The following is a 25,363-nucleotide window of genomic DNA, read 5'->3' as shown; positions in this document are numbered from 1 at the left end:
GACCAAATGAGGAATAGAGAGATTCATAGGGGGGAAAATGAACAGTTTTGATTACACAAAATTAAAAAGTTAATGCAGTTAGAATCAGAATGCAAAAAGTTAACTAGGAAAAATTTTTGTGGTAAATTTCCTTGATAAAGATCTGGTATCTAATATATATATGTATATATATATATATATATATATATATATATATATATATATATATAGTTGATTTAAATGCATCAAGACAGCAAGATGACACTATGGACAGGGCATAGGATTTGGGGTCAGGATAGTTGGAATTAGAATCTTGTCTCATATACCTACTAGCTGTGTGACTCCAGGCCAAGTCACTTAATCTTTGTTTGCCTCAGTTTCCTTTTCTGTAAAATGAGGATAATAATAGCACCTCCTTCCCAGGGTTGTTGGGAGGATCAAATGAAGTAATATTTATAAAGCATTAATAAGTGTTAGTTATTTTTATTATCTGTGAACAAAAGCCATTCCCCAATAGATAAATGATCAAAGAATATGAACAGGAAGATCTTAAAAAAAGAAACACAAACTATGACAATGATATGAAAAATTTCCAAATCATTACTAAGGAAATTCAGATTAAAGCACCCCTGAGATCCTAACTCACGAATCTGACTAGCAAAGATGGCAGGCTATGGGAGGCCAGATATGCTAAGGCATGTAGTTTAACCATTCTGGAAAGCAATTTAGAAGGATGCCCCAAAAATTACTGTGGTGTGAACACCCTTTGACTTAGGATTACTACTATTAAGGTTTCATCTCAAAGATTTAAAGAAAGAAGGAAAGGAACCACATATTAAAAAATATTTATAGCAGCCCTTTTTGCCTTAGTAAAGGAATGGGTGATCATTTTTTAAAATTAATTTGTTTATCTCCTTTTAGTTTACAGGATTCAATTCCACAATTCCTTGAGTTGCACATTTTGTCCCCCTCCCCACCATGGTGGCTTATAGTCAAGTATAGGATCTGTAAATACTTTCACATTATACATTAGTCAGGTTATAAGGATGGATTGTACCAGCCGGAATGAAAAATGGTAAAGAGGACATAAAACCAAATAAGAAAAGGAAAAAGATCAGGTATTTTGCTTCCACTTGGATATAATCTTAGTTCTTTCTCTGGATGCACATATTTCTCTCCATCATGAGTCTTTTGGGATTGACTTATATCACTGCATTGCTGAGAAGAGTCCAGTCTATCAAAGTAGGTCATCACACATACGTTGTGTCTGTAATTGTGTACAAATTTCTCCTAGTTCTACTCTTCTCACTCAGCATCAGTTCTTTTAAGCCTCTCCAGGTAAATATGAAGACTGTTTGCTCCTCGTTTCTTATAGCACAATAGTATTCCATAACATGCATATACCACAACTTGTTCAGCCATTCCCCAATTGATGGGCATTCCCTTAATTTCCAATTCTTTGCTACCACAAAAAGAGCTGCTATAAACATTTTTGTACATATGGGTCTTTCTTCCATTTCTATGATCTCTTTGGGATATAACCCTAGGAGTGGTATTGCTGGATCAAAGGGTATGAAAGTATTTATAGCCCTTTGGGCATAATTCCAGATTTCTCTCCAGAAAGCCTGGATCAGTTCACAACTTCACCAGCAATGCATTAGTGTTCCAATTTGCCCACATCCTCTCCAGCATTTGTCATTTTCCTGTTTTGTCATCTTAGCCAATCTGACTGGTGAGATGTGGTACCTCAGAGTTGTTTTGATTTGCATTTCTCTTATCAATAGTGAATTAGAGCATTTCTTCATGTGCTTATAGATAGCTTTAATTTCTTTCTCTGAAAACTGCCTGTTCCTATCCGTTGACTATTTATCAATTGGGGAATGACTTGTATTCTTATAAATTTGACTCAATTCTCTGTATATTTTAGAAATGAGTCCTTTGTCAGAGACATAGGTTGTAAAGATTCTTTCCCAATTTCCCACCTCCCTCTTAATCTTGGTTACATTGGCTTTGTTTGTACAGAAACTTTTCAATTTCATGTAGTCAAAATTATCCATTTTACAATGTTCTCTAATTCTTGTTTAGTCATAAAGTCTTTCCCTCTCCACAAGTCTGGTAGGTAAACTATTCCTTGTTTTAGGAGACTGCTTACAGTCTCAACCTTTATACCTAGATCATATACCCATTTAGACTTGATTTTGGTATGTGGTGTTAGATAATGGTCTATGCCCAGTTTCTGCCATACTATATTCTAGTTTTCCCAGCAGTTTTTGTCCAATAGTGAGTTCTTATCCCAAAAACCAGGGTCTGGGGGTTTATCAAACAATAGATTACTATAGTCATTGACTTCTGAATCTCGTGTGCCTAATCTATTCCATTGATCCACTCCTCTATTCCTCAGCCAGTACCAAGTAGTTTTGATGACTGCTGCTTTATAATACAGATTGAAATCTGGTATAGCTAGTCCACCTTCCCTAGCATTTCTTTTCATTAATTCCCTTGATATTCTGGACCGTTTATTTTTCCAAATGAATTTTGTTACTATTTTTTCTAGCTCTATAAAGTAGTTTTTTGGTAAATTAATTGGTATGGCACTAAATATATAATTTAATTTAGGTAAAATTGTCATTTTTATTATATTAGCTCGACCCAGCCACGAACAATTGATATTTTTCCAATTAGTTAGATCTGATTTTATTTGTGTGAAAAGTGTTTTGTAGTTATGGCCATACAGGTCCTGGGTTTGTTTTGGCAGGTAGATTCCCAAATATTTTATAATGTCTACAGTAACTTTAAATGGGATTTCTCTTTCTATCTCTTGCTGTTGAATTTCATTGGAAATATATAGGAATGCCGAGGATTTATGTGGGTTTATTTTATATCCTGCAACTTTGCCAAATTTATTTATTGTCTCAATTAGTTTTTTACTTGATTCTCTAAGTATATCATCATATCATCTGCAAAGAGTGATAGCTTGGTCTCTTCTTTGCCTAATTTGATTCCTTTGATTTCTTCTCTAATTGCTACTGCTAACATTTCTAGTACCAGATTGAATAAGAGGGGTGATAGTGGACACCCTTGTTTCACCCCTGATCTTATGGGAAATGCTTCTAGCTTCTCCCCATTACATGTAATACTTGCTGATGGCTTTAAATAGATGCTACCTATTATTTTAAGGAAGGCTCCACTTAGGAATGGGTGATCATTGATTGGGTTGAATAAACAATAGGATATGAACATCATCTCTCTTAGCCTTATAATTTTTCTATCACTGTCACAGGGAGCACTCAGTCATCAAGACCTGCATCCCATGTGTGTCATCCTTGACTCCTCACTCTCTCTCCCACCCCTCACATTCAATCTGTTGCCAAGTCCTGTTGATTCTACTTGGATATAGCTCCTTGTCTTCTCTGGTTCAGGTCTTCCCACCTGGATTACTGTGACAGTCTGACCGAGGGTCTGCCTACCTCTGCTCTTTCTTCACTCCAAGCTGTCTTCTACTCAGCTGTCAAGCTTATCTTTTTAAAGTACAGGTCTGACTCTCTCACCCTCTTAGTCAAAGAACTCCAGTGGCTAGCATTTCCAGAAGAAAATGTCATAGGCTCTGTTTGGCATTCACAGCCCTTTACAACCCGACTTCCTCCTACTTTTCTGTCTTCATCTACCTTATTCCACCCCCCCTCTCTCCTTTAGCCCACGACCTCTGTGATCCAGTGATGTGTGCTGTGCTTTGTACAAGAAACTCCCAACTCCAGGTGTTTTCACTAGCTGTGCTCTATGCCTGGAACACACTCCTTCCTCTCTCTCTGCCTCCTGGTTTTCTGAGATTTGAGTCCCAGCTAAAATCCAGACTTGTACAGGAAGTCTGTCCTGATCTCCCTCAATTAAGCTAGTGTTTTCCCTCTGCAGATTAACCTCCAATCTATCCTGTCTATAGCTTGTCTATACATAGTTGTTTGCATGTTGTCTCTTCCCCACTCCCACCCCCACCCCCATTAGACTGTGAGTTCCTTGAGAGAAGGCACTGTCTTTTGTCTTTCTTTGTACCCCCAGCATTTAGTGTGATGCCTGGTACATACCAGATGCTTAATCAATGGGGTTTTTTTGACTGACTGAATAACTAATGTGATAACATAGAACTTTAAGAAATGCTGAAAAGAAGAGAGTCAAAGAAACCTGGGAGGACTTGTATGAACGGATGCAAAGTGAATGGCATATATTTTAGACAAAGACTATGAAGGAAAACAACCGTGATCAATGCAGCACCCCCTCATGATTCCAGAAGATGGATGATGCAGCATGTTTCCCACCTCTTAACAGAGGGCTGGTGGACCAGGTGGACCTAAAGAGATATACATTTTTAGATATGGTCAAGGTGTGGATTGGCTTTTTCAAGACTACTCATTTCCTCCTCATCTTCTTCTTGGGAAGGTTTTTGGGAAAGGAGGGGAAAGTTAGGGGAGGCAGTAACATTTGAAAAGAAAGTAAAGAATGTCGATGAATCTTTACAAAAATAAAAGGAAGAGATTAGAAGTAAGTTCAGAGGAGAGACATGGACAAGCAAGGGCAATGTTAGAACTACCATGTTAAATTTGAAATATACAAATCCCACTCCAAAACACACACACAACCATGGCTAACACGTTGTACCTAGTGGAGATTCAAACTTTTTATGAAGTCCTCTTTTTCTAATTTGCAAAGGGAAAGTGTTCATTACTACTGATGTCTGTCAACTACATAATAATACAAAGAAAAATTTTAAATAAAAATAAAGGAAATTGAATGACTTTGTTTAAGGTCATGTAGGTAGTAAATGGTAGAGGCTAGATTCAAATTCAAGTCCCTTTGACTCAGAGTCCCAGAAGATCAGAGCTGGGAGTGATCTATTCCAGCCAACACCTGACAAAGAATTCCTATTAAAATCTACTCAGCCAGCAGTCTTCCAGTGAAGTATAACCCACCATCTCCTATGGTGGCCCATCCTCCTGAGAATTTTTAATTGATATTTTTTGCTTTTATGTCAGCTTCAGAGAGCTAGCTCTTTTAATAAAGAATGGAAAAGGAAAAAAAATGTTCAATACAACTGACCAACACATCACCTGAGGTCAATAGTGCACATACTATTCCATACCCTCAGTCCCCCACCTCAGCAGAGAGAGGCCAAGCCTGATAATCATAATTATGGAGTTGTTTCAATTTTAAAAAATCTGCTATTTCCATTTCCACTGCTGTTACTGTATGTATGGTTTCCCTGGTTCTGCTTAATTCACTTTGCCTAATTCCATCTAATGTTTTCCATGTTCCTTATAGCACAGTAATATATTCTATTCCATTCACGGACCACCTTCTATCTGGCCATTGCAGGGGGGATTCCTTCTGAGTTTAGGTTGTACTAGAGGACCTCGGAGGTTTTTCAAGCTCTCAGATTCTGTGGTTGGTCCTGTGATTTCTGTCCCGAGTAAGCTCTATGATAAAAGCATCATCTACAACAATGAACATTGACATAAGGCCTGCCATGCGTGGGGCTGGGCACCATGCTGAGTGCCTACAGACATCAACCATCTCATGGGAGCCTCACGATAATCTGGGGATGGAGGTGCAATTATCATCCCCATTTTACAACTGAGCAGACTGAGGCAAAGAGAGATTATGTGCCCAGAACTAGCTCTGGCAGGAGCCTGAGACTTAGTCTGTGCTCGGGCTCACCTCGCCCCTGGGACAGGCTGTGGTTTTCTCATGATGGCTTAGCTCTAATTACTCTTTATGTGGAGTATAATTACTTTGTGTGGATGTTAGGAGTACTGACAGGGGTGGAGAGGGGGAAAGAGAGAGAGAGAGACAGAGAGAGAGAGACAGAGAGAGAGAGAGACAGAGAGAGAGAGAGAGAGAGAGAGAGAGAGAGAGAGAGAGAGAAAGACAGAGAGAGAGATGGAGAGAGACACAGAGAGAGAGACAGAGAGAGACAGAGACAGACAGAGATAGAGAGACAGAGAGAGACAGAGACAGAGAGAGATAGACAGAGACAGAGAGAAAGACAGAGACAGAGAGAGAGACAGGGGGAGAGAGAGAGACAGAGAGAGAGACAGACAGACAGACAGACAGAGACAGAGACCAACCAACATCGTGCAAATTCCATTATTTTTTTTTCATCCTGAGGACTTACCTATCTTTTCTACTTTGGCTTTCTCCCGGGCCTTCATGATGCCATAATCCTGAGCCACATTGATAAAATATATGTGATCCCGGTTGCCGATGGCTCTGAGCAGACACTGGAGCGCACAAGCTGTATTCCTGGCAAAGACTGTATCTAGTCCATCAAACACCACCCCTCGATAGCAGTCACTGAGCTGAAATAAGGGGCCAAGAACAGAAGCACATTCAACACTTAGCAATTCAACAGGCATTTCTTAGGGACGTGCCAGTTACTGTGCTAGGTTCTAGGAACAGCAGAACAAAAATGAAAATGATTCCTGTGTTCAGTGACCCTGAAGGTCCTTCTACTGAAGAGAGACAACAGACACACTGATCACTACATACAAGAGACATAGAAAGTACACATAAAGTCATAGGTTGGAGGGTGGGAAAAGCACTAACATCTGGGGGAATCAGGAAAGAGTGCTAGTTGGCACAGCAGATAGAGTTCTGGCTCTGGCACATAGTAGGTACTTAACAAGTGGCACCCAAACCAAGCCTGGAAGATAGTTGGAGATCCCAAGGGGCCTTCATCACCACTTTGAGTGGCCCGGAGCACCTCAGGAGATGGTAATACATGGCAGATTGCTGGGATGGGAGCTACAAGACAAGAGTGGGTATCCACCCTCCAGCCCTTTGTATCACGAGCTAATTCTGCACACAATGGTCATATCTCTTTTGTGGTTCACCTGAGAGACAGAAAGCTGGCCCTGCCACCAGGAAGATGTACAAATCTTGCCTTTAGCACTCACTGACTTTGGGACCTTGGACATTCTCTCAGCATAGGTCTCTAAGACTATGCATTTCTTTATTTTTTTAAATTCTGAATCAAATACCAAACAAAATCAGCCTTTCCTTATACAAAGTAAAACAGAAAAGACCATTGTACATTAAATGATAAATCTGCTACATGTATACTTTTCCCTTTTAAATACACAAAGTAATGCATTTAACCAGTTACTTTCAAACTATCCTGTTTCTGTGTATTTCCTTTGAGATATTTGTTCTCTTCTGTGTGTGTGAGTGTGTGTGTGTGTGTGTGTGTGTGTGTGTGGTTTGTCCTTTGTTCTTAAAGAGGACCATGACATCAGAAAGATGATGCCATGACTTGCAAGTGAATTGGATATGTGTTTATTAAAAGATGCTTCAAAAAGCAACCCTATTGCTATAGCCAATGGGGTAATTTTATTTGTTCGACTAAGCTTATTTATTATAAGGATTTTTTTTCTTTTTTCTGTTTCCAAAATGGTGGAGGTGCAGTAGGTAGAAGAGAAAAAAAATTTATGTTCATCAAAAATTAAAAAGTTTGGCAACCTGTGATGATTTTTTTTGTATATAGAAACTCATCTTATTACTAAGGTGTGGAAGGCTCTCCACTTGCTCTGGTGGAGAGAACAATGATACCATTGAAATTCCAGGGTTTTGGATGGACTGATTGAAGTGTTTGGTGTCTAAAGTCCTACAAATAGAACTGGTATTGCTGCCTGAGATGGTTCTGCAGTCAATAACTTTAGTTGTGGGAAAATAGTCTTTAGCGTAAGTTACTGGCACATGTTGGCCAATGTTTCTGTCCATTTTCTTAAAATACAAGGAATACCAGGATCTTGCTGAACTGTCCTCCACAGAAGGAGAGACTGATGCCCTGCCCAGGTGCATCTGGTGATGGAGATCTCTCTGTTCTGAGAACAGGCAGGATAATTTTGTCACATTTAAATATGCTCCATTTTGATAAACACCTTGGAGCTGGAAAGCAGTTTCCTCATAAACAGCAAATAGGTCCAGATGGCCTGATGGTCTAATTCACTTACGGGTAAAGTCATTGTCAAAGGTTTTTGGCTTTCAGAGACTGTTAGAAGCTGCAGCCTGGGAGGTGAGCAGATGTGCTGTTGGGACACTAGATGATACTATCCCAATGTGGGGGATGACTGTGTGAGAGAAGAAAATTGCCAATGTTCTATTGGTCATCATATTTTTTTGTTATTGTTATTAGTATAACTATAAGTAGCCTTCAGTCCAAGGAGGGAGCGACTGGATTTCCTAACTAAGGTGTGTTTGTCAGTTTAGTTCAGCCAATGGCGGGGAATTAGAGGTGAGCCCATATCAGAACTGAATGGGAACCAGAGATCCAGTGTGTGTGAGGCATGGAGGCATGGTGGTCATTCTGGTCACAGAAAAGCTGCAATAGAGCTAGCATGGATATAGCCTTTAGTGTGGGCTGCATCTGGGAAAGTGCTTAGTACTTCCTACTGATCGCAGACTGCTGGATGCCATCATCGCCCATTTCTTGAACTCCAGCCTTCTCTATGTGATGCTCTATGGCTGGAAATAAAGGAATGCCAGAATCTCAGAAGGATCCAAATGGCTAATGACCCAAAGGACAATGTGAAGAAGCATTATGGGTAAGAGAAGGTTGTAGCACGTTTGCCAGTGATGACTTCTATGGGAGAAATCAAGCCAACTTACTATGTGCCGACTAGGTGTTAAACTCTGGGGAGAGAAGTCAAGCAGAAAGACAGACGGTGCCTGCCTTCAAGGAGCTTACACACTCCTGGGGAAGACAGTGCACACAACAGGAAGCAGAAGGAGGTGAGCTGGAGAGAAAAGATAAAAGGTATGTGGTACAGGGGCACTGCAGAGGAATTCCAGGGAAGCCAGGAGTGCTTTCTGGAGAGGAGTGAATGACACAGCTACTCTAAGTGTCCTCCTTAACATAAAGATGCCAAAAGTGGGGCGGCTAGGTGGTGCAGTGAATAGAGCACTGGCCTTGGAGTCAGGAGGACCTGAGTTCAAATCCGGCCTCAGACACTTAACACAAAAACTAGCTGTATGACCTTGGGCAAGTCACTTAATCCCAATTGCCCTCCAAAAAGCAAAAAAATAAAAAATAAAGAAATGAAAAGATGCCAAAAGGGATGTCATTAAAGATATGACCAGAAATGGAGAGAGTGCTATTCATATAAGTCAGCATCATGGACCATAGCTGGAAGGCCCTTGAGAGGCACTGAGACAGTGAAAGATACAGAGGAAGGCCTTCCAGCACATTGAATAAATCCTCTACTGTTGGTGTCCTTGCCTCCCAGTTCATACCCTCCAGTCCATTATCCATTCAGCTGCCAAAGTGATTTTCCTAAAGAGTAGGTTTCACCATGGCACCCTCCCATACAAACACTGATGGCTTCCTATTGCCTTGACGATCAGATATACCCTTCACAAGTTAGAGACCAGGACGGGTATTGGTCATGGCAAGCAGTCCAGCAAAGCTTTACTGTATGGTTCAAGCCACAGTCTAGCTGATTTGTCATTACCATATGCAGGATAAAGATTGTAAAATACAAAATGGCCCTTCACAAGCTAGTAAGTGTGTCAAGTGTCTGAGGACAGATTTGAACTCAGGGCCTCCTGATTCCAGGGCCAGTGCTCTATTCACTGCACTACCTAGCTTCCCCAGAGCAATGCTTTTTAAAGTAAGGTAAGCCCCTCTGTGAGGAATAAGATTATACAAACCAAAGCTCCAACCTTTCTATTACCCTGAGTTGTTTGGGAACAGGGATCCTGAGAACCTGAGGGCTGCTCTTCTCCTGGGACTCTGGCCACGTCATTGAGAAGAGATATGATAACTACCCAACTCCTGGAACAAGCCATTCCAAGGAAAAAGCGCTTTTTGGGGGACCTTGGAGGGACTGGTGTCCATCCCAGGCCTCACACAAGATATAATGCTTGCTAAAAACAACTGTCAGTATGCCTTCTTTGTTCTCAGCACTACTTAAACTGTAAGATTCAGACCCCAAATTGGAATCTCATCCATGGAGGAGATGTCTTGCCTGGGACCCTCCCATGAAGGACCCTGACAGCTGTACTGGGATTTCCCAGCTTGTGTTGTCAGGTGTTGGTGCCTCCCCACAACAGTGATACTTGTAAAAAAAAAAATATATATATATATATATATATATATACATACATATCCATTATTAATCATAGTTGCTCTTATTCTGCTATCTTTAAGCCTCTTACTCTGTTACCTCTGGTTTCTTTCTCACTTGCCTATATATATATTTTTTTTTGAATAAATATTCTAAAGAAATTGCCTTGGGTCTTTTTTGGAGTGCTAAGCATTCCATTTACAGAAATCCTGAACCTCCTTATTCAGACATTATTGGCATCACCAACAGGATTAGCAGGTCGGAATGACATTCTTCAAGAAATCCGCTGTGGAAAGGCTGAAATTGAGTGGTTATTGTTATTGAATTTGAGATGGGCACTGATTCAGTAGAAAATATAGACTATTGTAATTTGTTATCATTTTAAGAACTAGAGAAAGCAGTTAGAATTTTGGCCCAGTATGTTTTAAAATGACCTGATTATAAGGGAAAAGCGAACTTCTTGTAAACTTTTTGGAAGATATGAATGTGAATGGGTAATTGGAACAGTAAGGAAAGAAATTAATTTGTGGATATATTTCCTTTCTGAGGGCCAAGGGTATTAGAACTTAGAAATATATAGTTACATGATCAAAAGGTACATATTGTTATTTGGCATTAAGAAAGTGATTCACTGTATGTCCCCCCTAATCCCCTCCCCCCGAAAGTTTTATTTACCTTAGTTTACTGTTCAATAAGGAGATAGTGGTGGAATCCACATCCTAGGGATTTTTATGGGACTAATATAATTGTAAAGGTGCTTGGTACAATGCCTGGTACAAAACAACAGTGATATTTGAGTGTAAACTAAAAATTAATTGTTTCATGTTTGTTAATCTTATGTGGAATTTTCCTTAAGTGTGAATTTTATGCCAATGGTAATAGGATGAATGATTTTGTGTGCAAAGCAATTTGGAAATGACTAAATTAAGATAACCAGATTGGTAATTACTTGATTTTGGTTTCAAAGTCTAAATTTAGGTACATGATAATTATTTATGATATTGTTACTGGTAAACAGTTGTATTAAAAGAAAGTTTCAGTTAAACTTCATAAAGTTGTTTAAACTTGTAAGATTGTTAACCAAGCTATTTGGAGTTATTGAATAAATCAATTATTTACAAAAGTATGCTTGTGAAAGGTAATTATTGGTAATTATGTGAAGAAAATACCTGTGAAACCTCCTTATGTAAATTTTGTCAATTATTTGGGAAAGATTTTATCACCAGAGAATTTAGGAATTGTATAGCAGTTAATGATATCAGGATAAACTGTTTTTGAAAAAAGGGGAATATTGTTATGAAGAAATGTTTTATAAGATCTTTGGTATGAGTTGATGGGAACAGATTAGCAGACAAGAAAATTAAGGAGGCTGCCCTGTCCACAGAAGCTATGAAGATGTATGTGTTGAATTCCCAAGTTTCTAAGACAAAAGCAATATTTGTGTTCATAGAAGCTGAAAATAAAATTTGATTAAGTTTGGGAAGACTGAAACTGAGTAAGGCCATTGGTTATTGCTTGATGGGAGAGAAATGGTTAATCAACAAATCATGAGGGAAATTCTGTCAATTTTTACATCAAGGAGTCCATTGGGGAGTGTGAGTAATGTGTGTCCTAGCTTTAAAGAAATTATATATATATATATATATATATATATAGAGAGAGAGAGAGAGAGAGAGAGAGAGAGAGAGAGAGAGAGAGAGAGTTGCTAAACAAATCTGTGAAGTGTCTTAATATGCAAGGAAGTAAACAAAAGGGTCATTAAGAAAGCAGTGTGAGCCTCCTGGCAGGAAGGCTAGGAAAGACAGACCCTGAGATTTGGAGAGTGGTGTTTATGGGTACCAGAATAGTGAAGTAGTTTTAGAAGTTTTATGGGAAAGACTGAGAACAATGGGAAAGAGAGACAAGGAAAATTTTATAATCCAGGATGGGGTAGCAATCTTATTAGTCCTGGGAAAGGAAGCAGGGAGAGAGGGACAGCAGGTAGAGAAGTCTGCCCATTAGTGCATTAGATATTATCTGTTGTTATTTGTTTATAATCAGAATGACTTGATGAAACTGTGGGATATTGTTTTAATGCTAAAACCTAAAATTGTTAATTGATTACTCTATGTGGAAAGGAGAAGACTGGATGAAAACTTTATTTTGACTAGTTCTGCTCATTCAGAACAGTCCTCTTGCTACTGTATGATATTTTAAAACTGCCAAAGCCCCTAGAAATTATCTCTATTAGGCAAGGTCATTCAGTCCGGGAAAGGAACTTGTTTTAAGTTATGTAGTTTTTTAAAAGTTTTTTTCTACTTGCTGAGAAGTAGCAAAGTCTATGTGCAAAAGATTAAAAAGGATTTCTATCAATTGGTTTAGATTTGATAATAAGTTTAGATTTGAAAAGGAAATGGAATCCCTTATGTATGTGAGTCCTGGTTAATCTTTGTGGTATATTGCAACTCAATGAGACTTTACTCAAAGGTAAAAAGGTTTTGGGACTATAGTGCATGTGGATGCTTTGTCCAATCACGTCCCTATTTTTCATCTTTATAGCAAATCAATGGAAAGTTAGGCATAAGGCAAGTGTATGAAATTTTGCTGTTTTAAGGACATTCTTCCTGAATGTTTTGAGAATAATTAGAAACATAATTCATCAGTTTGTGATATTAGACCATGAACTTCTACAATTATCAAGAATAAGCTTTGTCCCAAAAAGTGAGGTATAAAAAGACACCCTCCCCAAAATTTGCAGAAGTGATTGGGCCATGCATAAGGACATATCTTTTGATTGATCATGGAGTCCAGTATAGAATATAATATTGATGCTAATAGAATAGATAAGAAGATTTGAAAAGGAAAGAGGAGGTCCTCTAGACCCTTCTGTCTCTAGATTGTTGCTAGGGATATCTTAAGTGTGAAGAAGGAAGATGTTAATTAATAGTTTGATAAGGAAATATAAAGTTGCTAGGGATATCTTAAGTGTGAAGAAGGCAGATGTGAATTAATAGTTAGATAAGAAAATATAATGTTGGAACATTATCCCATAAATTAAGGCTTGGATTTCAAAGCGATAGTAAGGTGTATTTGTGTATTGTGTGGAATGGAATCATTAGGCATTTCAAAGTGATGAAAGAGCAATTGGGTAATAATACAATTGACTGAATTAATTATTGGGATTAAATCAGAGATATTTTTAGTTGAGAGAAAAGAAACTTTAGTGTGAGCTCAGATTAAGCATAATTATAAGAAGATAGAGAAATTTGGGAAGTAGATAGAAATCTGTTAGAACAATCAGTTATAATCTTGATGGAAGGTTTGATTTCTTTATGAATACGAATTAAAGATGTTCCTCAACCAATGTGAGGTTAGAAGCATATTTTAAGTTTATTATTGGAGATTGTTACTTAACATATGATGGGACTGTTAATTGTCTATTTCTTTGAATCTAACTCCAGGTATAAATATTAAGAAAAGCCACCTGAGCCACCAATCCATACCTGTAAGATACAGGTATGAAGGTTGGGGGAACAACTGTTCCACATGAGCTGAGGTAGGGTTCTTCTGACTTGATTTACCCACAAGCACCTGGCAGACCTCAAGCTTGGTTAAATTCAGATTGCAGCCTGGTATACATTTTGCCTGAAATTTACATTCTGAAGTTGGGGAAATATGGCCCCCTCACTTTTTTTGTCCCCATTCTTGGTGGCAAGTTTTAATAATTGAAAGTTTTGAAAATACAACAACAAATCTATTAAATACTTGATTCTGGAACATCTTAAGTTATTGTAAGATTAAGCTATTAGGCTCAAGATTTAGGATAAATATTCCTGTATAAGTCAGGGTCCTTTAGTTCTTTGTAATAATGTGAGGACAAGTAGGTCGAGGGTTTGTGGGAATATCATTCTGTTATTTAGTTAGTCTCATACTTGTCTCAGCTTGGTTATAATTAGTTAATATTAAAAGGAGAATAGTTTCTGGACCACTTAGTAAATATTTTAATTGTTGTAATTGTTAGCATAATGTAAATACTGTAGTGAAATCTCATCCTCCTGGTGGAGGAATTAATAATGGAATAATGCAAAAATATAAGAAACTGGTTTTAATGTGTGATCATGACAACTGACCAAAACACCAATTTTAATTTTGTAAGAATGATAAGGGTTTAGGAGGGGTAATTTAAATTGGTTCCAAGGTTATTTTTGTAGGAAAGTGAATGAAAGAAGGCAGAAGAGCCTGGAATGCAATGCTGAGGAAGGATGGCTGGAAAACAAGCAGAGGACTCCCATCAGATGGTGTAACCCCCTTGCAGCTGTATGAAATGAGACTTTTGGACTTTGAAGGGACAATTGTTTGTTAGTTTTCTTTTTAATTTCTGTATCTGTACTCATAAAGGGGACTGTCCCTTTGTATGTTGTCAATGTGGTGATCTTATTTAAAAGGGAGATGGGAATTAGAATTAAGAAAAGTGAGGAGACTTCAAAAAGTTATAAAAGAACAGGGATGGGGTGCCTCCTTGATCAATTTACCCATGGGGTTCCTTTGAAAAGGAATGTTTCCCACCTATTCCTGAGTGTAGCTATGAGGTGGAATGGATGCTGCATGGTCTGTGACTTTACCTGAATTTAAACAGAGACAAGGATGTTATATCCTGTCATATTTGAAATGTCATGTCCCTGATTTTTTCCTTCTACAGTAAATTTCTATGATCAGAGCAAGTAGTCAGTAAAAAGATATGAGCTATTTTGTGTTATTTTATTGGAAAATCTAATATTATTTTTTCATTCAGAATTAAAATATGTGCAGAAAGTTTTCCAAAATGCTTAAGACTAAATTTTGTGGTATCCAGGAATTCTGCAAGTATATAGGAATTTAAACTGTAATAAGACTTTGGGAATTTATATTACTCAAGGACACTAACTTAATTGAAAGAATTCCAATTTTACAGGTTTATTTTTGCTTAAAGGAAAAAGAAAGATATCATTTAAAACTTTCCAATTAATTTTTCTTAAATAAAGTTTTAGTGATTATTCCTCTCAACACTAGGATAAATTCAAACTGTTGTTTTATTTTAAAGAAAGGAAATACTTTTAAGAAGAGATGTTTTGAAAGGTCTTGTGTGTTATATTTTTGAAGGTTTAGTGAATTTCAAATTAATACAATAAGTTGTAAAGCAGAAGAGATCTTGCTTTTTTAATCTGAATTTGTAGTTATTCCATGATCTAAGCAAAAGTTAACATTTGTAACTGAATGTATATGTAAAAGATTCAATTTCTGAAGTATCTATTTCTTCCAGAGTGAATATAATCAAAGGATAAACAAGTTTTGTGAAACAAAGATGTATGTCTACTATTCAGTTGTGAGGTTCAAGTCAGGAACTTCTTTAGTTTAAGGCAGTGCAATTATGTTAGCAAAAGAATAATAACTTATGAGGTTTCTTGTCTATGGGAAAATGAAAAGGAAAGTGAAATAGTCTGAGTAATGCTTATACTAGCCCATATTCACCCTACTTATGGTTAATTTCCTCCTACTCCTTTTTGGCCCTTGTTTAATTTCTTTGCCAGACTTATTTCTTCTAGGCTCAGCACCCTTCACTTGCAGATGACATCTCAGGCTGAGTACCAACCACTGTCTGAAACCATGACACCATCACCTCTGGACCTGACATCTACCAAGTTCTGGACACTGGCTACAGACCCAGCCCCTTGAATGGTGGGACCCTACAAAACTTAGACAGCTCTATGTCCTCCCTCAGCATGAAGCAGCTTCAAAAGCTGAGACCTTCTTCCTTTTCCCAAATGATTTTATGTCCCATCTGTATAAGAATGGAATGATGGGGTGCTGGGGTGCTTGTGCTTGAACCACAGTTTTTAAAATCAGATCAGTTTTCAAAATCACATTTCTCCCTAGCTCAAGGGCAGCATGCCCTAACAAAATACTTATCTCTTCCCCTGTTATAGTGGTCAGTTGCACCTATAGAATTTCGTAGTTTAACCCAACTGTGTACTGAGGCAGTTGTGTGCAGGTAATAATGGCGTAATTTGTGTGATGGCCACTAGGCAGTTGAAGCCCTGTCTATTGAACCATTCCTCCAACCTGTGTGATTTGACTCTGTAACAGCTTTCTAACTTTTCTATGTTATATGAAGTTCATATGTTATATGAACATATTTGCGTAAGCTCCAATAACCAGACTGATTTATCCTCTATAGGCCAAGAGGCCTCTTTGTTTGGATGCCTGTATAATATAACTTACCTGCATTGGTAGGGTGATGATTTCTGTTTTCCTCCTGACCAAGAGGATACTCTTAATGTTGAATGAACCCCTAAGCCTTTGCCCTTACCCCCTACCTATCTTTCCCTTGAACCCTTAATTTCTATATTGAATTCTTCCCAGGAACTGAGGCAACTATTGGAGAAAAATCAACGAACACTCAATGAACATCGAATACAAGCCCATATAGTCGCTAATAAACTATTAGAGGTCTCTCATTTAATCTCCTCAGACACTAATCACCACTGGTATGATCTAATATTTAGCATATTGTTAATTCTTTTATTTTTGTGTAACATCTATATATACTTTAGGAGAAGGAAAATATACCAAACCATGACCCCACTTGCAGGGACAGCCTATGCTTTGTATAATCTAAAGGCTGAATGAAGGGGGCAAGGCAAGCCCTTCTGTGAGGAATAAGATTATACAAACCAAGGCCCCAACTCAATATGACCTTTCTATTGCCCTGAGCTGTTTGGGAACAGGGATCCTGAGAACCTGAGGGCTGCTCCTCTCCTGGGACTCTGGCCACTTCCTTGAGAAGAAATATGATAACTGCCCAACTCCTGAAACAAGCCATTCCAAGGAAACATCACTCTTGGCGGGGGGGAGGGTGTCTTGGAGGGATTAGTGTCCGTCCCAGGTCTCACACCAGATACGATGCTTGCTAAAAACACCTGACAGTTTGCCTTCTTTGTTCTCAGCAATACTTAAACTGTACGATTCAAACCCCAAATTGGAATCTCACCCATGGAAGAGACGTCTTGCCTGGGACCCTCCCATGCGGGACTCTGATGGCTGTACCAGGATTCCCTAGCTTGTGTGGTCAGGTGTTGGTGCTTCCCTGCGATGGTGATGCTTGTGTGTGTGTGTGTGTGTGTGTGTGTGTGTGTGTGTGTACACACATAAGGAATATATATATATATATACATATGTGTATATATATATATATATATCCACTATTAATCATGGCTGCTCTTATTCTGCTATCTTTAAGCCTCTTACGCTGTTACCTCTGGTTTCTTTCTCACTTGCCTATATATACATATATTCTGAATAAATATTCTAAAGAAAGAAATTGCCTTGGGTCTTTCTTGGAGTGTGGAACATTCGAATCCCAAACCTCCTTAATCAGACACCTTGGGCAAGTCACTTAACCCCAATTGCCTTGCCTTCCTCTCTCTCTCTCTCTCTCAAAGCCTTGCTCTTTGAATTTGTAATGCAGCTCCTGTCTATTTCCCTGGAGTGGCTCTGCAACAAATGCCTCTTAAAACATTTGATGGGTTGTTGTGCTATTGCCCAGAAGTCGAGAGAAGGATGAAAAATGGCCCCTTGTCATCTTCCCCATTGGTTTCAGCAAGGTCTGATGGGAAGCAAGCTGGAGGCTTAGGGTCTGGGGATAACTCTGGGTTCCGCTACTTACCAGATGTGTAAACTCAGGCAAATGGCTAAGAGCCACTCTCTGAAATGCATATCTTACTTTTTGTGCTACCTTCCTAAAAGGGAGGATAGCATTTGATAAAATCTGAAGCACTATTTAAACAGGAGTTACCATTGTTATTTGGGAATCCTAGAAAGCTCAGGACCTGAAAGGGGTACCAGAGAACCAAGAACTGGACTCTTAGAAGACCTGCTGCTCCCAATGCAACACAGTCTTCAAAGTACTCAAGTGCCATGAACTTCCAGTCCCTGTCGGGAAATGGTGGCCTAGACTAACATGGAAGGGAAAGAGAAAGGAAAGAGAAAGGAAGAAAGGAAGGAAAAAAGGAAGGAAGGAAGAAAATAAAAAAGGAAAGAAGAAATGAAAGTAGGGAGGGAGAGAAGAATAGAGGGAGGGAAGAAGGGAAGGAAGGAGGAAAGAGGAAGGAAGGAAAAAGGGAAAGAAGGAATGAAAGTAGGGGGGAAAGAGAGAGGAGCAGAGGGAGGGAAGAAGGGAAAGAGGGAGGGAGGAAGTTAGGAGACAAGCATTTATTAAGTATCTGCTATGGGCCAGGTCCTGTGCTAAGTGCCTTATAAATACTACCTCACAATAGCCCTGGGAGGGAGGCGCTATTATTACCCGCATCATGCAGATGGACGCCCAGGCACAGAGAGGTTGAATGATTTGCCTGGGGTCACACAACTCGTGTCTGAGATCCCATCTGAACTCTGCTCTTCCTGACTCCAAATCTAAGGAACACGGAAAGCTCGCGGCTGCGCCCGCTCCAGAGCGCAGCCTCTCCCGATGGAGCCGCGTACCTGTATCCTCTCTTCTATGATCTGCACCAGTAAGTCCTCGGGGAGCACGCAGCTAAAGAGTCCAACATCTCCTTCGCTGGAGCTGCCCACGAGCCGGAGATGAACAGGCGTATAGGTCAGCGGGCTGGATGGAATCTGGCAAAGGGGAGAAGTGCGAGGTCAGTCCCTTCCGAGACGCCGGCTCACCCGGAGAGCCCTGACTGTTTGCTCCTCTGGGATCCCCGAGAGTCATCGGTCATAACACAGAGGAGGTAAGACACCTGTCTAAGGGATGCTAATTAAACAAAGGGCCTCTGTGCTCCGAATCCGTAGCTCGAGGCGGCAGGTGTTCCTGACCCACTGCCCTTTTGTTTTTTTTATACAGGGACCACACAACTACAAAAATGCTTATTATACAATTAATTTAGATTGAAAAGGAGGGTATCAGTTCCCATTGGTAAGTTATGGACAACTTAAAACTAAAGTTGAGAATGTGAAAATACCTCGGTGCTGATCCTTAAATAAAATGGGGTGTTTCTCTCCCAAACTGTCTATTTCTAGATAGGACACCAACACGTTATCTTTGGGACTTGGAACAAAACTATCCGATGTTTAAAATGACCCCTTGTAGGTATTTTTATTCATGATGGCTGTTTGCTTGCCTATTAGGTCCTTAGAGACAGGGACTATATGTTACTTACATTTTCTTTCTCCTTCAATGCTGACCACAGAGCTGTGAACATATTAGGCTTTTTTTTTTTTGAGGGAGGAGGGCAGGACAATTGGGGTTAAGTGGCTTGCCCAAGGTCACCAGGCTAGTAAGCCTAATAAGTTAAATGTTCGAGGCTGGATTTGAACTCCGGTCCTCCTGACTCCAGGGATGGTGCTCTGTTCACTGCTCCACTAGCCGCCCCATATTAAGCATTTAATGAAATGTTCATTCATTGTGTGAATGAAAATATCAATGAAACCTTAAGTTTCATCTTCAAGAAAGATGCATTTATATAATTTTTAAGCTCTTGGGGAGAACAGATTGTCTAGAATGATTCTGGCTGGGCCAAACATGGCATGTTACCGCTGCTGAGGATGGCATCTTTTCTTTGGGATGTGCTCACTTGGTTTTAGTGAACTGAGCTCAGTGGTCCATTGTCCAGTCTTTGTATTTGCAGGGCTTAGTATAGTGCCCGGCACACAGAAAGCGCCTAATATTGTTGACTATTGACTGACTGTCCAAATTCCAATCCCAGACAGGCTACCAGACCATCAGGAATCTTAACGGTGACCTGGGAGACTTGGGGTTCTCTATACATAACAGGATGGAGTTAGTGAAATTCCCTGTCAGTTCTGCCCTCTCATTCACTGGGGACTTGCTCTAGGGCTAACAAAGGAATACAAAAAGGTCAATAGAGCAGTTGTTTTCACCTCAAAATCAGAAAAATCCAGCAGTGCACAGGCTGGCACCCCCAAATGCCGAGAAGGAAAGCCATCCTTTACAAAGACATAAACCCTCAAGGCTCTGGAGGGAGGGAAAGGTGTGGTGGCAGTGAGGGGCCATGATGGCAGAAAGGAGGGTTTGTGGGAACTAAACTGTATGTCATCTGCTGATGTTCATGGGGTAGAACAGACTTAAACTCTTGTGCTATGAAGAAGTCTACAGATATTGACCTGATTGTCAGGATTACCGAGAGGGAGGATCGAGAATTCTGAGCTCTCTGTGGAAGGAAGGGACCCAATTTTTACCTGTGATCCCGACGTTTCTGACTGGTGCAACTGATGATGTTGTTTTTGGGACCCAGAACCATGGCTGTCTGACTTGGTTTTAGTGGTCATAATTAAGCTTCCCCGGTAGCCCTTGGAGATGGTAGTTCGCATTTCAGGGGAGACCAGAGTTGCTTCCGAGATACGTTTGGTCAAATTCTCAGTGCTTACTCTTGATAGTCCTATAGATGTCTGTGCTAAGGAGCTCTCTGTAATTATGGCTACAAGGAAATAGAAAAATGCAGGAGAAGAGACACATTCATGAAATCATGTGATGACTGCAGAGGAGCCTTGCAGGAAACTAGTGTTTAAAAAACAAAATAGAATCAAGGAATGTAAGACCTGTCTGCACTCATGACTATGGAAAGTAGTTAGAAGAATGTAAATGGAAGACCCAAGATGAGGCCATATGGTGAAACCTAGGCCAGAATCCAAGTGTTCAACCTCCCTGCTCTGCCTACAAAACCATAGTACTTCAAGAACTTTCTGTAGCTTGTCCCTAAAGTCTTTGTACAGTTTTAAGTTTTAATAATGTCCAAAGTATAAATACAATGAATATATTTTTAAAAAAATCACTTGAAAGTTTAATTGTTCAAATTCATTTTATGCTCATTTAGTTTTGTGAGTTTTGAATAGCAAAATTTTCATTTTAACAAGAGGGAGCACCCTGACCTTTTGCATTGTCCACAGGATGGTATCTAGATGACCCTTTCTCAGAGCAGTGGACTAGTGTGAATCAGCAGAGGCAGTGCTCTTTTGTGGCTACTTGGTCACCTGATTTGCCTCCATTAAACTTTTTCTTGTGGGCTCCCATCAAAACTGTCCCACAGGCATCAAAACCTCATTCTTTGGATGCTTTTAAGACTAGGATTACAAATGCAATCCTTTCAGTAACTGAGGAGCAGTGGAAGAAAGTTGTGGATTTTTTTTTAAACCAGTTTTCAAAATTTATTCGAGTAATAAATAAAAGATGGTGGTTATATTGAACTTTAATGAGAAATATGTCAGTATTTTAAAAAGGTAAATAAAGAACCTTTCAAATATTGTCTTTTGTAAGCTTGTAGCATTTATACTCTTGAAATTATTAAGGCTTCAAGCCACACCAGGAATTTTGGGACACCCTGCATGATAAAGCTGGACACGAGTGATCCCTTCTCCCTCCCTGATCTCCAGTTTATAGCACAATGATTTCCAAAAGCTTTGAGCATATTCCCCTTTCATGGATCCTGGGGAAAGCTTTTGGGGGTAAAACTCATCTGGAGGTGATTCCAGGGTGAGGTAAGCTACAGAACTTGGTCATGCTTTTGGAATGAACTTTATTTGTTATCGTCAGGCTTTATGAAGAAGGCACATGAGTAATAAGAGTCCCAGGGGACTTCAGGTCCTATGCTCATGCTGGTGAAGGAGAGTGGAAGGTTCTACTGCAATGCTAACTCTTTGGGCCCTCCCTTGGTCTTTGGCTCTCAAGAACGTCCAGACATCTTGTCTGTTTTTTTTTTTTCCAAAAGAAATGCCAGGAGGATTTTATCCTGCTGGGACCCCCTTCCTGGCATTCCAACTAAAGCTATCCCCTGAGTCCTAGGCATGTTCACAGGCAGCTAGGGTGACCTCAGTGTGGCATCACCATTGTCGTCAAGGGCTGCATGGGGATGGAAGGAGAAGCCAGGGACCTTGGGCCAGGGAAGCCTGCCCATTCCTTATCACAACTCACCAGCATCCTTCACCGACTCTTCCCCGTCCCGGATACTCTGCTCAGTGGTGGCCCTCATGCAGAGCTCGCGGGCCCGGAGTCCAGGAATGCTGTTTGAATCCGACAGAGCATCCAACACGATGGAGTCTAGAGTTAGGCAGGCGGCGCCGTAGTACCTGGCCAGGCTGTTGCAGGCGCTGGTCTTTCCTGTAGGAGGGGCAGAGGTCTTAGAGCTGGATGGGGATGACCTTGAAGGCCACGTGATGAAGAGGCTGAGGCCAAGAGTGGGGAGGGTGTCTGTTCAAGGTCATGACCTTGGACTGGACTGGAGTTGTCCCACACCAGAGGGAGAGCCTTTTCCAAGCTACCAGACAAAGGCCCTCTCTGTCTACTGCAGCTTCACTCTGCAATGCCAGGGAGAAGGGCCTTCCTACATGGAAAGAGGACTCTATAAATGGCTTTTCTTCTTCCTGAAGTGATCTTTTTTGTCCCCCCTCTCCCACTGTAGCTTATATTTGTTTTTGTGATATTTGCACTTCACAGCAAGGAGGCAGATGGATGGTGTCCAGAGGACACTGGCCTGCTAAGGCCTGGTCGTGGATCTGACCTGCTTAACTTTCCTGTTTCTCTGTTAAGTGTTGTAAAGCACTTAGCACAGTGCTCCACACATAAAAGGTACTATGTAAATGTAAGCTATTATTAAATAAATTATTATAAAAGGCTAGTCCAGAGCTTATCAGTGTCACCCCACCCTGCCTACGGTAGAGTTTGTTGTAAGGACCAAATGAGATGTCTCTGAAAGGGCTTGGCTAACTACAGAGTCCACAAACATGCACATGGGGATAATTTATGGGTTTCACAATTTGGCAGTTGTTTTGCTGATGTCTTCTGAGAAGAAAATGACTATATAGATAGGAAGTGGAGCTGGTTTCTTGCCACTATAAGACTTTACCTTTGGGTGGGAGTACAGTTCTGTAAGTGGCTTCCTTAGAGAGATGTTAAAAAAAACAAAAACAAACTATGGTTTCACTAACATTTTCCTTGGAAATTCATCAGCTTTGTGCTTTCTCTAGATTCTTTTTTTCAAATAATATTTTATTTTCCCCAATTGTATGTAAATAAAATTTTTAACATTCATTTTTTAAAAATTTGAGTTCTAAATTCTTGCCCGCTTTCCCTCTCCTCCCCCTCCCTGACATGGTAAGCAATTTGATAGAGGTTATACACACTGAACTGTGCAAAACACATTTCCACATTAGTCATGCTGTGAAAGACATTGATTTCAATACTAATGAACATAGCACTGTAAGGTCACAAAGAACTTGACCAACATCATCTCAGCAGAACCCCTACAAGCACCACCATCTAATGCTGGTAGGCCAGGTTTAATTGTTCCCATTTTACATATGTGGAAACAGTCTCAGAAAAATGAAGTGATTTATCCAAGGCTCACACAGCTAGGTAAGGGGACAGAGCTAGGACTGAGACAAGCTCAGGCATCTGACTGCAAATCCAATGATCTTTCTAATAGAACAGAACAGAATCATCATATCATATATCATATATCATATCATATCATATCATATATCATATCATATCATACCATACCATATCATACCATATCATATCAATCTGCCTTTAGTACCAAAGAAACGAGCATGTAGGCACCAGTAAAGCTCAGGAGTGCCCCACCAGAGCATAACTCTAATACGTATTTTCAGTTTCTAAGTCAAACTCTCTTGTGATGGCAGTTTGGTGTCTTTTGGGTTCTGGGCCTTTGTTAAGCATCCTGGCTGGTCCACCCCATAGAACAGATAAATGTGCTGCCATTGTGGCCAGGGTACCTCCACTGGAGGCCCAGGCTCCTGACTTCCTTGAAACTATGCCATGGCATCCACATGCTTTCCTGATGGCTGAAGTTCCCAGCGTGGGAACCAAGGAGGATGATTTACTCGCATGGCACAATCTCCACGAGGTCATGGTTCTCTTGGAGAATGAAGGTCAAGCATCAACAACAGCTTACTTGCCCAGTGAACCCTGGTTTCTCTAAGCAGATGAGAGATGGAGTCATTGCCCTTGGCCCTTTCTTCCAGGGTTATCTTTATACCTGACAAGGGCGATCCATGGACTATGATGGCGATGCCTCTTTGGTGTCTGGCTACATGGCTTTCAGGAGAAGTAGAAATGCCCAGGTGCCGGGCTATGGATCTGCTCACTGGGTTATTATCAATTTCTCCAACTTCCTCCATGGACCGGGTCTCACTGGCGCTCTGTGGTTTTTCACCTACTTAAAAAAAAGTCACACACACATACATGTAGAATTTACATGAAGGGATGGGAATGATAGGGGGATATTCTATACTTTAATCTCTAGGATTATTTTAGTCGAGAGTTATCTGGGCCTTTGAAAGGATTTCTGTCATAATAAATATGGAGATGCGCCCGTCACTTATTGTCTCAGGGTCGCAGCTGACTTTCTAAGACTATACCTTTCACCTGTACCAGTAGAGGGAATTTCCCTACCAAGGACTCCCCATCCAGACAGCCTAGGGGTGACCCTGGCATAGGGATAAGGGGTGGGTGCTTGGGGGAAAGAGAGGGCTCTGTGAGAGGTGACCAGAGAAATAAGGAAGTGAAGACTTGGTGTGGCACCTTTGAAGAAGCCTGAGTTATTATTTATAGATGTAATCAAATTAGTTTCCAGTTTCCAACTTTTTTTCCAGGGCTTAACATTTTCTAAAGTCCAAAGGACTCAAAGGATGGCCTATTTAAGGCCATCTGTCACTCTATGGAGCTGCAGTGAATGCATTAGTCTTTATATTTTGACAACCTGTCTAGGAAGTTCCTAGCTTAAACCTCACTTTCTGAGCCTTTGCTTAGGACTGGCCGCCTCATCTCTGAGGGGTGTTAAAAAAATACCTCTCCAGCTCTGGTCTGTGCTTCTCTCTTGGTCCAGAACTATTCATCATTCTGGGACAAGGGACGTGCTAGCATTCCAGGCAGTGTAAGGCAAAGGGATGAAACAGAACCTCAAGGCAGCTCTCTCCCAACTCTTTCCATTTTTCTGTCTTGCATGCTGCCCTCATGACCAGCATCTGTCTCAACTCACATATTCTCACCTTCTGTCTTTCACCTCCCAAAGACCCCATCCCTGTTGGACATGTCAACCTGCATGTTTCACTGACCCCATGAACTCACAGTTTGAAAATCCCAAACTGGATTGATTCTCTTCCTCTCCCAATCTTTTCTCCTTTATTGAGGGCAACACCACCCTCTGAGTGACATAGGGATCAGTTTCTTTCCTCTCATCTCACATGTCTGATTCATTTCCACAATCTCTCTCCTTCAT

General features: G+C 40.3%; 1 protein-coding gene across 1 annotated transcript in view; it reads right to left on the bottom strand.

Moving 5' to 3' along the window:
- HYDIN (HYDIN axonemal central pair apparatus protein) overlaps positions 1-25,363 on the bottom strand; it is a 421,862-nt gene that overhangs the window by 112,585 nt on the left and 283,914 nt on the right. The window contains exons 36-40 of the mRNA XM_069087496.1: positions 24,122-24,298; positions 22,040-22,221; positions 20,307-20,531; positions 18,588-18,722; positions 6,143-6,326 (exon numbers count right to left, since the gene is read on the bottom strand). Coding sequence (XP_068943597.1) covers positions 6,143-6,326; positions 18,588-18,722; positions 20,307-20,531; positions 22,040-22,221; positions 24,122-24,298 — 903 coding nt within the window. The remainder of the gene's footprint in view (positions 1-6,142; positions 6,327-18,587; positions 18,723-20,306; positions 20,532-22,039; positions 22,222-24,121; positions 24,299-25,363) is intronic.

This window comes from Petaurus breviceps, unplaced genomic scaffold (genome assembly GCF_028583685.1).
Source record: "Petaurus breviceps papuanus isolate PSGF00001 unplaced genomic scaffold, PetGlider_PUasm1.0 182, whole genome shotgun sequence".
NCBI classification, from domain to species: domain Eukaryota; kingdom Metazoa; phylum Chordata; class Mammalia; order Diprotodontia; family Petauridae; genus Petaurus; species Petaurus breviceps.
The sequence above is the reverse complement of the archived record's forward strand: the minus strand, read 5'-3'. Positions and strand labels throughout refer to the sequence as shown.